Consider the following 13,013-nt stretch of genomic DNA (forward strand, 5'->3'; position numbering starts at 1 on the left):
TTAATAGTACATTAACACTGTCATATCCATTATCATGCTAAAATCTTCAGAGAGCTGTCATGATAGAAATGAAGAAATTAATTATTTTTTGCATTAAATTGCTCAAATGTGACAGTAAAACTTTTCTTCAAAGAATGGTGGGAAAAAAAATAATCTCAAGTTTATTACACATTAAATAAATCCATCCTTGGTTAGCATAAGAGACTTCATTTAAAAACATTTTAAAAATGAATACATTTAAAAAAAAAAAAAAGACTAACCCTACACTTTTTGAAAGGTAGTTTACATTAGAAAAGTACCTTCCCATGGATGAAAACACTATATCAAACTTTGATGGCTTGCTTTAAATATTCGAGAATGGCTTGCAATACTTGGGCCTTAAGACCCATGTTTTATATGTAGCATGCATAAAACCACAATTTCAAATCAACAAAAAAAGTTTTTCCCACAAAATCTAAGGCAAAAATAAACAAATAAAAAAAAAAACCTTACCATTGATGTCTGTTTTTTCAAATCGGACCCAAACTATCTTTTCCTTTTCATCATTTGGAGGTGTCCCAGTATACGCCTATAATTTCAAAGATAAAGACAGAAATATCCATTAATAAAGGCAAAAAAAAATTTATTAAATTGTTCTTACTCTCACTATAACACTTATATGTCTAAAAAAGTCTTCAATAGGCTCTCAGCATTTTTATAACAGAAATACACAAATCTAGCATTATCCATCATGGATTTAAAATCACAGCATACAATAAAAAAAAATAAACAGCTGTTCAATAGTTTGAAATCAGTAAGATTTGTAATGTTTTTAAAGGAATCTCTTCTGCTCATCAAGGCTGCATTTATTTGATCAAAAATACAGAAAAAAAACAGTAATATTGTGAAACATTATCACAATTTAAAACAATGGTTTTCATTTTAATATACTTTAAAACTGAATTTATTCCTGTGATGCAAAGCCGAATTTTCAGCATTATTACTCCAGTCTTCAGTGTCACATGATCCTTTAGAAATCACTCAAATATGCTGATTTATTATCAATGTTAGAAACAGTTGTGGTGCTTAATTTATTTTTATTTTTTTGAATCTGTGATATGTTTTTCAGAATTCTTTGATGGATAAAAAGTTTAAATAGACATCTTTTCCAACAATATAAGTCTTTACCATCACTTTTTATCAATTTAACACATCCTTGCAGAATAAAAAGTATTAATTTCTTTAAAAAAAGAAAGAAAACAAATAGTACAGTAGTGTACTTTGTTAAAAAAACAGGTTCCAAAAATATTAAGCATATGATTTCTAAAGGACCATGTGACACTGAAGACTAGTGTAATAACTGAAGAAAATTCAGCTTTGCATCACAGAAATAAATTATATTTTAAAGTATAATAAAATAGAAAACCATTATTTTAAATTGCAATAATATTTCAGAATAGTACTGTTTTTTTCTGTATTTTTGATCAAATTAATGAAGCCTTGATGAGCATAAAAACTTCTTTTTTTAACAATACAAATCTTACTGATCTCAAATTTTGAACGGCAGTGTAAATCTCCAGTTTGTACACAAAATTCCAATAAAAATCTGAAGAAATTTAACAAAAACAACATTTACCTGAGGGACAACATCCTGCAAGAACGTAACTACGCTCTCCATGTATGACTGCTCTCTGCAAAACAGTAAAAGCAATTCTCATGAAAATAATATAACCACACAAGAAGAGACCTGACAATTTAAACCTAAAAGCTTGAGCAGCAATGCAATATTATGTCACCCTTCTTGTTTATGGCAATCACCACCTTAACATTTACAACACTAAATAATGAATTTGCTTTACAGCTGTAATTTTATTCTCAAATGAGCCATTATGGTCTTACGTTGCAGCCTGTGCTCGAACCACAACCCCTCCAGCACAGCGGCTCGGTCTGCGCGGGGAGTCAGATGCCATGGTCAACAACTCAGTATCCTGTTGGAGCAAAACATGAGAAGACACAGTCATGATTATGACACTAAACATCACTGCAGAGATATCTCATTGATCATTCTGTCCTCAGTGTTACTCTAAATTCAACAGAAGGTATAAGCTACAAATGATAACTGTATTACTACAGATCATCCACCTTGCAGATGGATGTAAACAAACAGGGTACAGATGTGCCTGGATCAGTTTAATCTGCACAACAAACACATTCCCATTAAGTATCGATCATGTAAACGATCTATAACACAGACTTGTTACGATAAACAAAAGGAAACACTTTAAATAAACTCCAGTAAGGTTTACTAGCCAAACTATAGGATGTAAATACCATTATTACCATCATAACAACGAGAATACCTCTTGATTTTGTTACATTTTAGCGTAATTTTAACATAATTTAATACAAGACAATGTCTAGAGAGAGGTCAAGAGTGTGTGAGAGAAAACACAACTGTGAGTTTTGTCAGTTCAACATTTCATCATATCAACTATCTCCACAGTCTGTTAGCTTAGCCAATACCGCTATCTGTCATTTTAACGCTTCAAAGACAATAAACTAAGCAATGACAATAACTTTTCCGACTTCCTGAAAGAAATACATACATAACCAATGTAAGAAATATGCAGGTAAATGTTTAACGAAGCGACATTTGTACCAACCAGAGGTTTTGTGTTTTGAATTCGTTTCAACGGAGGTCCTCACAAAACGACACAGTGAAGCTGACATGCAGCGGAAACAACAGATGCTTTGGCCAATCAGAGATGAGCGTCAGAGACGGGTAGCCAATAGGGTTTAAGCAAAGGCGGGCACTTGGATCTTTCTGACCAATAGTGGATGGCAGAGACTGTTTGGGTTTTTTGTTCGGTGAAGGAATCTGGCGCGTTGTTAAAATGAACATTAATATTATAGTGAAGTGAAATATAAAGGAATATTTGTTTGGTTCACGCTCATATGAGCATCTCCACGTTTGAAAATATGCACAACAGCCTGGATAAACGCGCATGTTATTACATCACTTCACGCTGATGTGTTTATTTACATCGAAGTATCGCGTGATGATCACCAACCGAGCAACTTCGGACAACCTCGGCTTTTTCGGAAAAACGAAGTTTTAGACATGAGAAAACTAGGAATGAACGTATAATGGTTTTTAATAATATCTGCTCACCAAGCCTGCAATTATTTCATCCAAAATACAGGAAAAAGTAGTAATATTGTGAAATATTTTTACTATTTAAAAAAACGGATTTCTATTTGAATATATTTTAAAATGTAATCTATTCCTGTGATGATCAAAGCTACATTTTCAGCATCATTACTCCAGTCTTCAGTGTCACATGATCCTTAAAAAAAATCATTCTAATATGCTGAATTGCTGTTCAAGAAACATTTTATACTATTATTAATATTTAAAACAGTTGAGTACTTTTTTAGGATTCTTTGATGAATAGAAATATCAGCATTTATCTGAAATAAAAAGCTTTTGTAACATTATACACTGACTATACTATTTTAATTTTTTTTAGGGCAAAGAAATAACAGAAATTAAAACTTTTATTTAGCCGGGATGCTTTAAATTACTCAAAAGTGATGATACAAATATTTATAATATTATAAAAAGATTTATATTTCATATAAATGTTGTTCTTCTGAACTTTCTATTGATCAAAGAAACCTGAAAAAAATTCTACACCGTTGTTTTCAGCATAATAATAATAATAACGTTTTTTGAAAAGCAAACCAAAATATTAGAATTATTTCTGAAGAATCATGTGACTAGTAATGATGCTCAAAAATTCAGCTTTGAAATCACAGGAATAAATAATTTTAAAATATATTCAAATAGAAAACAGTTCTTTTAAATAATACAAATATTTTAATAAATTGTTTTTTTTTATTATTAAATAAATGCAGACCTGGTGAGCAGAAGATACTTCTTAATAAAAAAATCTTAATCTTAAAATCTTACTGTTCAAAAACTTTTGACTGGTAGTGTATATTAAAATAACACATTCCAAATTCAAATCCAATTTCTTATTTGAAAGTGTCCATTTAACAACTTCCAATATTTTTATTAAAGAGCATACAGTTTGCATTGTAAAATTTTTATTGACCTGTGTAGCATAGCAGCACCTTCAGTTTAGAATGACAATTTCTCCCATCATAGGAAAAAAAACAATGTTAATGAAATCTGTGAAAACATTAAAATAACCATAATGCTAAAATCCAAAATGCATAATTCATAAAGTTCATGCTTGCATACAATGTTAACATTAAACCTTACGACATAGGGTTAAGATACCAGTGAACACTAGAAATGATGTACCAGTCTGCTTGTTCAGTAAAACCATGTACAAAAAAAAGTATAACATTGATCCCAAAGAGACGAAATATTTTTGAAACAGGCGACATGTAAGATGCAGGGAAATATCTTCTCAGAAGATAGATTTTTTTCTTTCTTTTTTTGGTCATTTTTCCCCACAATCCTCCAATTTTTCACAAAGACTGCACAAATTCAACTTAAAGTGCAAATATCCCTAGTTGATCCATCTTGTCTACCTGACTGACCTGAAGCGTAACAGAACGGAGCAGTGGACACACAATGGAGGAAAAAAACAAAAACTTCAAACAACACATTTTCATTAGTCTGCAAAATATAAAGTATAACAACATAACGCTAACATACACTGAAATACGAGTGTTGTGAATGGAAGCGAGCGATTTTTTTTTTCTTTTGACATTGTTGCTTGCTTCAGGATTTGGTTTCTCAGTAGCTTATATCAACTAATTTCAGAGTCTGACTGTCCAGCATGAATGTACAGATTGCATTGTAAGGAACACGAATGTCAACAAACACATACAGTAGTTTTCCCATGCTGCTGAAGCAGCACTTGGACATTTTCAGACTGTTTCTGACCATTGCCGCCGCCACCGCCACCGCTCCTCGCCGAGGACTGTGTGTTCGGTTTCTTTGAGGATGTACATGAGGACTCTTGAAGAGGGGACGGGGACAAACTAGGACGGGGTTTCTTCAGCACAGGTGAGGAGGGATCCTCTAACACCCGTTTGCCTGTAGGCACTCTTTCACAATGGGCCTCGTTTTCCAGTGAGTCATTACAAGGAAGGTCTTCAGAGTTTGTAAGGCTATCAGGAGATGATTCAAATATCGTGCTTGTCTCACAGCTGCAGTTTTGCTGCTCCGTGACAGGCTGTGCTTGAGTGTCAGGAACCTAAAAAAGAAGAAACTATATATATGAAGCTCGAGTGTGGTGTTATTTTCTTTTTTTCTAAATGCACAATATAATACAACACAAAAGAAAAACAATAGCCAAATAAAATGCAGGGTTCGTACAGATAGTGTAAAATGAAATTCCAGGACTTTCAAGGACATTAAGCACTACTTTTTTGATTATCAAGGACTTCAATTAGAGATCTCACTTATCAATGTCTTCCATTTCAAATTCTAAAAAAAGTGAAATTGGTAATTAAAAATATACTAATAAAAAAATGGCAAAAATAAAGTGAAGCACATGAGAACTTAGAAGACTTAGAAATCGCTCTGAATCCTGATTGGAATCAAATGATTTGCAATCCATGCTCTGAAGTTTCGATCTAAAGCAAAAGTTCGGAAAACCCGCTCCAAAGTCTGGATCTGAATCAAAAGATTTACGGTCTGCACTCCGAAGTTTCGATCTAAAGCAAAACATTCACAAACTCGCTCTGATTTAAATCAAATGATTTGCGTTGCACTCTTTGAAGTTTCCGTCTAAAGAAAAAGATTTGCGAACTCGCTCCAATGTTTTAGTCCAAATCAAATTATTCATGATCTGGGCTCCGAAGTTCTGATCTAAATCAAATGATTTACAATTAGGGCTGGACAATATATCGAACGATATTGTGAGGCGCGTTTAGTCAATGAAGCCGGTATGAAGCCTTGCTTAGTGCAACTGACATTAACTGACATAAGCAAAAAAGGTATGATGTTTTTTGAATTGCATGAATTTTGTGTGAAAATTCAAGCACTTTTCAAGTACCTCTTCAGGAATATTGCTGTTTTCATGGGTTTTCCAGGCCCTAAACTTCAAAAAGTCAAATTCAAGGTGCTTAAAGTGCTTGAAATACTTGTACGAACCCTGAAAATTAAGAAGCCAGTGATAAAGTAAATTTCTCCAAATATATTCTGATGACAAATCAAACTCATCTTGGATGGCTGTAGCAAATGTGCATTTTTGAGTGAACTATGCCTTTAAATCGAAAATCTGAAACATTCCTAACCTGAGTGGGCAAAGAGTTGGTGCAAGATTTAGGAACGGAGCCACACTTTGGTCCTTGTAGATTATACACAGTCTCGTAGGGTGGCAAGCACTGAGAGGATGTCCCGAACGGCTCCAAACAGATAACAATGGCACTGGTATTATCAGCCCGGAGCATACGTTGACGCCATCTCAGTAAGGCATGGTTCACGAGCAGAACGGCATTTGAAACATTTTCCTTTTGGTTATTTGCCTGTTGGAATAAACACTCAGATAAGCGAACGTTTCTAACAATTAAGAACTTCCCTGAAGCATAAAGCTGAATTATTTACCTTGGCATTTTCATTTTCCTGGCAAATAGACACAGCTTCCTGTGGTGATACCATGTTCCATAACCCATCACTGCCTAAGATGATGTAACGGTGCTGCTTCAAATCCAGCTTGATAACAGCGGTATCAGGCTCTGGTGACACTACAAACTCTCCACTGTAGAAGTCGTAACTCCACAGGTCACCTGAAAACACATTAATGTGCATTTAATTATTTGATACATTTCATAAGGATACATTTTTCGAAATTGAGATTTATACGTCACCTGAAAGCTGAATAAATACACATTCCATTGACCTTGAATTGTAATAAATCAGTTTGTTAAACCACTAACATTTTACATACCAGTGAATTTTTACTGTATGTTCAGTCAAGAGCAGTGAACGATGCTCTCTTTCTCTTCTGTTGTTTGATTAACAATAGTTATAGTTCAATAGTTCACCCAAAAATGAAAATGACCCCATGACTCACTCACTATCAAGCCATCCTAGGAGTATATGACATCCTTCTTTCAGATAAATACAATCAAAACTACATTACAAAAAAAACCTGGTTCTTCCAAACTTTAAATTGGTGTTGATATTTTAGTCCAATAAAGTGCATCCATCCATCATAAAAAGTACTCCACAGGGCTCCGGGGAGTTAATAAAGGCCTTCTGAAGTAAATGAATGCGTTTGTGTAATAAAAATATCCATATTTAAAAATTTCTAAACTGTGATCTCTAGCTGCCGCTAACTGTTCATGAGAGAGTGGTGTTCTAGCGGATGACGCAGGATGTAGACGTAGCGCAAACTCCAGTGAGATTATGCTAGTCTTGCAAGAACCAAGTTGTGTTTACAGCAAAGAAAAAACAGTCTCTGCTTGGTTTGTATCGAACTCCTCTGACATTTTTCTTCACAAATCCTTATTTTGTACTTTTAATTTGTGACCAGTGTTTTGTTTTGTTCTCTCTACTGTGCATCTATACTCAAATCACTTCAGATGGCCTTTATTAACCCCCTGGAGTCGTGTGGAGTACTTTTTATGATAGATGGATACACTTTATTGGACTTCAAAATCTCAACATCCATTCACTACCATTATAAAGCTTGAAAGAACCAGGGCATTGGCTTCAGGGGGTTAATAAAGAGGAGACTGTTTTTTTCTTTGCTGTAAACAAAACTTGGTTCTTGTGAGACTAGCATAATCTCACTGGAGTTACGCCTACATCCTGCGTCAACCGCTAGAACACCACTCTCTCATGTACAACAGTTAGCGGAAACTAGAGATTACGGTTTAGAAATGTTTAAATATGGATATTTAAATATTTTTATTACACAAATGCATTAAAGGATTAGTTCACTTTCAAAACAACAATTCACAGATAATTTACTCACCCCCTTGTCATCCAAGATGTTTATGTCTTTTTTCTTCAGTCGTCAAGAAATTATGTTTTTTGAGATAAACATTTTTGGAAATTTCTCCATATAATGGACTTAAATGGTGCTTCGAAATTTGATCCTCCAAAATGCCGTTTAAATGCGTTTCAAAGGGCTGTAAACGATTCCAGCTGACGAAGAAGGGTCTTGTCTACCGAAACGATTGGTAATTTTCTTAGAAAAATATATTTTTTATACATTTTAAGCACTGAAACTCATCTAGCACTAGGGCTGTGATGCACGCGCTCGTACTACACAATCACGTCGAAAGGTCACGCGTGGTGTATGCGGAACGAAAGAACCGCAACGGCGGTGACACAAGCCTCGGGCAGACCGTGTTCAAATGAGATGTGGTGGTGCAAATGTTGAAAATGCCAGCCATTGCCAACGGAGCAGGAATCTCGGTGCTGTCACGACCGGACCAGACCACGTGTGGCCTTTCGACGTGATTACGTAGAGTCGCAAACGCGCATCACAGCCCTAGTGCTAGACGAGTTTCAGTGCTTAAAAGGTATATAAAAAAATATAAATATTTTTCTAAGAAAATGACCGATCGTTTCGGAAGACAAGACCCTTCTTCGTCGGCTGGGATCATTTACAGCCCTTTGACGCCGCATTTAAACTGCATTTTGGAGGTTCAAATTTCGAAGCACCATTTAAGTCCATTATATGGAGAAATTTCCAGAAATGTTTCTCTCAAAAAACATAATTTCTTGACGACTGAACAAAAAAAGACAAAGACCTTGGATAACAAGGGGGTGAGTAAATTATCTGTAAATTGTTGTTCTGAAAGTGAACTAATCCTTTAATTTACTTTAGAAAGCCTTTATTAACTCCCCGGAGCCCTGTGGAGTACTTTTTATGATGGATGGATGCACTTTATTGGACTTCAAAATCTCAACACCCATTCACAACCATTATAAAGCTTGGAAGAACCAGGACATTGGCTCCAGGGGGTTAATAAAGAGGAGACTGTTTTTTCTTTGCTGTAAACAAAACTTGGTTCTTGCGAGACTAGCATAATCTCACTGAAGTTTGCGCTATGCCTACATCCTGCGTCCTCTGCTAAAACACCACTTTCTCATGAACACGCGTACAACAGTTGTTACAACAGGAAGCTAGCATTAATTCACTTTAGAAGGCCTTTATTAACTCTCTGGAGCCATGTGGAGTTCTTTTTATGATAGATAAATGCAGTTTATTGGACTTTAAAATCTCAACACATCTGAAAAAACACGGTCGTCTTATATTCAGTGTTATTATATTCATATTATAATATTCATTCCAAAACTGGCCCATCAGTAATAATATCTCTAATTTCCTTTGACTATGTCAACACTAGGAGGCGCCAAATGCGTGAAAAGAAATTTTGGTAGGCTAATATGAGATGGATAGCATTTTTTTTTCTAAATAAAACACAAGATTTGGTTTTCAAAAAGCCTTTTTCTAAAAGGTAGATCTTGAAAAAGGGGGGGTCGTTTTATATTCGGGTCAATATGGTCTTTGTCCAATATTCTGTCAACTGTCCTGAACGTCTTTCACACTGGCCCCGGGCTACTGCGCAGTTCTCGTTGTGCCCTGGCCCCTGACAACATTGCTAAACTCAGTTTACACACCTAAACAGCCTGTGTTGCAATTCAACATTCTGTTTGTTGTTGCTAAAGAACAGAGTATATCATGGTGGTATGTTGCAATTTGCAGAACAACAGACAATCTCTGCTGACTTGTCAGATGTACTGAAACTCACTCAACATTCTAATCACTGTTTTCCCAATCATAACAGCAACGATGACCTCACATTATGAAATAGCTTAACCCTCTTACCAAGAGCTCGGGCCACAGCCAAAAATGGGATCTGATCGATGACAGTGCTCCTCCTTACTGGTCCATTGTGGGTGAGTCTGGGTCTCTTCCACACCACCCTATTGACTCCAGACTTTTTAATGACACTAAAAATGAGATGTGACAATGATCACTGGTGGGTCTCATCATAGTTCAATGCACAAAAAATCTGCTGTCCAAAGATTTAGCTAAAACTAAGCCTGAAAACTTCTTCCCCAAGGCATTATGAAACATTTAAAGGGGCAAGACAATGATACAGGCCCTTGGATGCTGGTCTGTATCATGTTGACATGCTTGTTCTGTTCTTTTAGTTAAAAATACAAAGAAAGCTTGTGTTTAGATTATGATAATGAGGACAAATGCCAGAGCATGTTTGGTAACGTTGTCCCACTTTTGAAGCTGTGGGTGCATAAACAAAAACCAGTCAGACCACTGTGGACACAAAGGGCTTAATGAAACGGGTAACGGTTTTTGTTTTCCTGATGAGTGTTGACATATAATAAAAGGATGAGGATGGTTACTTGTGAAGGTTAAGCAAAAAAGCAGATAACATGTAAGCCTACAACCAAATTGCGAAATAATCTCAACCAGCTGTGTCACTAGTACATGCCATTTACTAAAAGCAGAAGGTACCAAGATTGTGTGAATACAGTTTTTTAACATTAGCTGTGAGCTTACTTGTTTTACAGAACAACTCACCTTCCACCGAGCCCCTCTATTCTCTCTCTTTCCTTCGGGAGGTCAGGTTTGTGGTCCTGTGTAATTTCTACAGCTCGAACAAACTCGTCAGAGGGGTGATCCTGCACCCCCAACACCACTGCTGAGTCCCCAACATGGGCAACATACATACGGTCACGTCGTATTACGACAATACTTGCAGTTGTGCCCGACGTGCTGGGAAGTCCTGTAACCGTTTTTGGCCATTCCGCTGAAAGAAAGCAGATTAGATTATTTTTCTTTCTGTTTAAAATGGATAGTTCATTGAAAAAATAAAAATTCTGCTATACATGTGGAACAAGACGGCAAATATTTGACAATGAATTTATAAAAATGACCCCATTGAAAAGTTTACTTGATTCTTAATACTGTGTTGTTACCTGAATGATCCACAGACGTGTTTTTTTTTTTGTTTTTTTTTTTATGAGTACCTTGTTTGTCCTTAGTTAAACTGCCTGCTGTTCTTTAGAAAAACCCTTCAGGTCCCACAAAGCATTTTTGTGCATTTGAACCCTTTCCAACAACGACTGTATGATTTTGAGATCCATCTTTTCACACTGAGGACAACTGAGGGACTTATATTCAACTATTACAGAAGGTTCAAACACTCACTGGTGCTTCAGAAGGAGAAACAATGCATTAAGAGCTTAGGGTGAAAACATTTTGATTTTGAAAATTAGGGTAAATTTTACTTGTCGTCTTCTGGGGAACATTCAAGTTTCTTTTGTAGCTTCTGAGATGGTAATACTAAATGAAAAAAAAAACATATTTGGGCAGAATTGGAAAAATGTACACATCCTCATTCCTTTCAAAACAAAATTATGCATTAAAAGCCGGGGGTGAAAACTTTTGATCAGAATGAAGATGTGTACATTTTTCTTATTTCATATCATTTTTTTAATTTAGTACTGCCCTTCAGAGGCTACAGAAGATAGCTACATGTTTTCCAGAAGACAAAATATGTTAAATTTACCCTGATATTCAAATTTTCACCCCCTAATGCATTGCTTTTCCTTCTAAACTAAAGCATCAGTGAACATTTGAACCTTCTGTAATAGTTGCATGTGAGTCCCTCAGTTGTCCTCAGTGTGAAAAGATGGATCTTAAAATCATACAGTCATTGTTGGAAAGGGTTCAAACACAAAAATGCTGAAAAACCAAAGAATTTGTGTGTTGAAGGATTTTTTCTGAAGAACAGCGGGCAGTTCAGGACAAACTATTTTGGTTAAATAGTTAACATTTTACAGATTCTGCAAGTTGTATGTAAACTTTTGGCTTCAACTGTAAAGGTTTTTAAAACATTTAATATTTACGTTAAATAAGCAAAAAATGGCTGCGTTCACAACTCGGTTTGCAGGTGTCTGGGGTGTTCAGCTGCGATTTCTGTAGGCAAAACACTATTCAGAATCAAATCTGATGTGCTGTCACTCTATTCCTGATATAGATTAGTTGTTTTGTGTGGCCTGCAGTGGTTGTGCAACTTCTTTTGGCGGGATGCATCTGATGTTGCAACCTTCATTCAAAAAGATCATCTGCTCTGACTCTTTCCCTTGCACGTCCATAAAATGGCAGAGACTTCACAGCAGTGTTAAACGAGAACACGTGTATATCTAATGTTCAATTTCAAAACTTACGTAATTTCTTCCACATGGCGTGGTGACAAGAGATGAATCCCTTTCGCAGAGCCGCGCATACCTCTTCGTCGTCCTCAGACCAAAAGCCTCTTTGTTTTTTGATGTGGTCCCACAAATGGCGTCGAGCAAAGCGCGCGGCGTCCGGACCCCCGTGTCCGTCGAACACTGCGAACATACCCACAGCCCGCGGCCGACGGCTGTTTTTGGACGGGTGAGAGGAGGGCATCGACGCCTGCTGAAGAGGAGAGCTAGGCTCGTCATCTTGAACATAAGTAACAGTGATAGATCCAGGGATGGAGTCTTGAATTGAAGCGTCGGGGTTTTGATCTGGTGCCGTGATCTCGCCACGTTCAGCGGCGTCCAGTTCATCCTCACTCGGCTCATCCTCCTGCTTCATCGCCACTAAGTCCTCCATATATTTCCTACCGCCTTGGTCATAATAAATACTTGCTCGGCATGAAAATATCCCATCCATGTTTAGATCGGTTAGAAAGGCCGGTAGAAGAACAGCGTGTAATGTTTAGGCAGGACTGAGGCCGGGTGCGCGCTTTCCTCTTTGTTTACCTTCGATGTTGTGGGCATGCGCAGGAGCTCCATGACAATCCACGGGTCAGTGGAAGCCCTAAGTTATTTGACCCTTGATTTGAGAAGAGCCCTAGAGATAGCCAGGACATAATAAAAGTGTAAAAACATTAACTCATATAATAATTAACATCTATCTAATCTTTAAGTTAGTATAAGTTAGTCATTACGTCAAATGCATATTTTTTTATGGAATGTTTATTTAATTTTCTTATTTCATTGTATTCCAGGGTTTTGTTTTGTCTGTTCACAT

General features: G+C 36.3%; 2 protein-coding genes across 2 annotated transcripts in view; both read right to left on the minus strand.

Annotated features, from left to right (window-relative positions):
• Positions 1 to 2,707, minus strand: part of bcas3 (BCAS3 microtubule associated cell migration factor) — a 181,664-nt gene extending 178,957 nt beyond the window's left edge. The window contains exons 1-4 of the mRNA XM_073817326.1: positions 2,643 to 2,707; positions 1,879 to 1,967; positions 1,616 to 1,670; positions 493 to 568 (exon numbers count right to left, since the gene is read on the minus strand). Of these exons, the coding sequence (XP_073673427.1) occupies positions 493 to 568; positions 1,616 to 1,670; positions 1,879 to 1,949 (202 nt within the window). The 5' untranslated portion in view covers positions 1,950 to 1,967; positions 2,643 to 2,707. The remainder of the gene's footprint in view (positions 1 to 492; positions 569 to 1,615; positions 1,671 to 1,878; positions 1,968 to 2,642) is intronic.
• Positions 2,708 to 4,072: 1,365 nt separating this feature from the next.
• On the minus strand, positions 4,073 to 12,751 carry ppm1da (protein phosphatase, Mg2+/Mn2+ dependent, 1Da). The gene is made up of 6 exons (XM_073817907.1): positions 12,179 to 12,751; positions 10,527 to 10,755; positions 9,810 to 9,934; positions 6,569 to 6,750; positions 6,259 to 6,489; positions 4,073 to 5,213 (listed from the first exon to the last, which is right to left on the minus strand). Exons 1-6 carry the CDS (start codon positions 12,651 to 12,653, stop codon positions 4,830 to 4,832), a joined length of 1,626 nt encoding a protein of 541 aa, XP_073674008.1. The 5' UTR covers positions 12,654 to 12,751; the 3' UTR covers positions 4,073 to 4,829.
• Positions 12,752 to 13,013: the final 262 nt, after the last annotated feature.

The sequence above is a fragment of the Garra rufa genome, chromosome 14 (assembly GCF_049309525.1).
Source record: "Garra rufa chromosome 14, GarRuf1.0, whole genome shotgun sequence".
In the NCBI taxonomy this organism is placed as follows: Eukaryota; Metazoa; Chordata; class Actinopteri; order Cypriniformes; family Cyprinidae; genus Garra; species Garra rufa.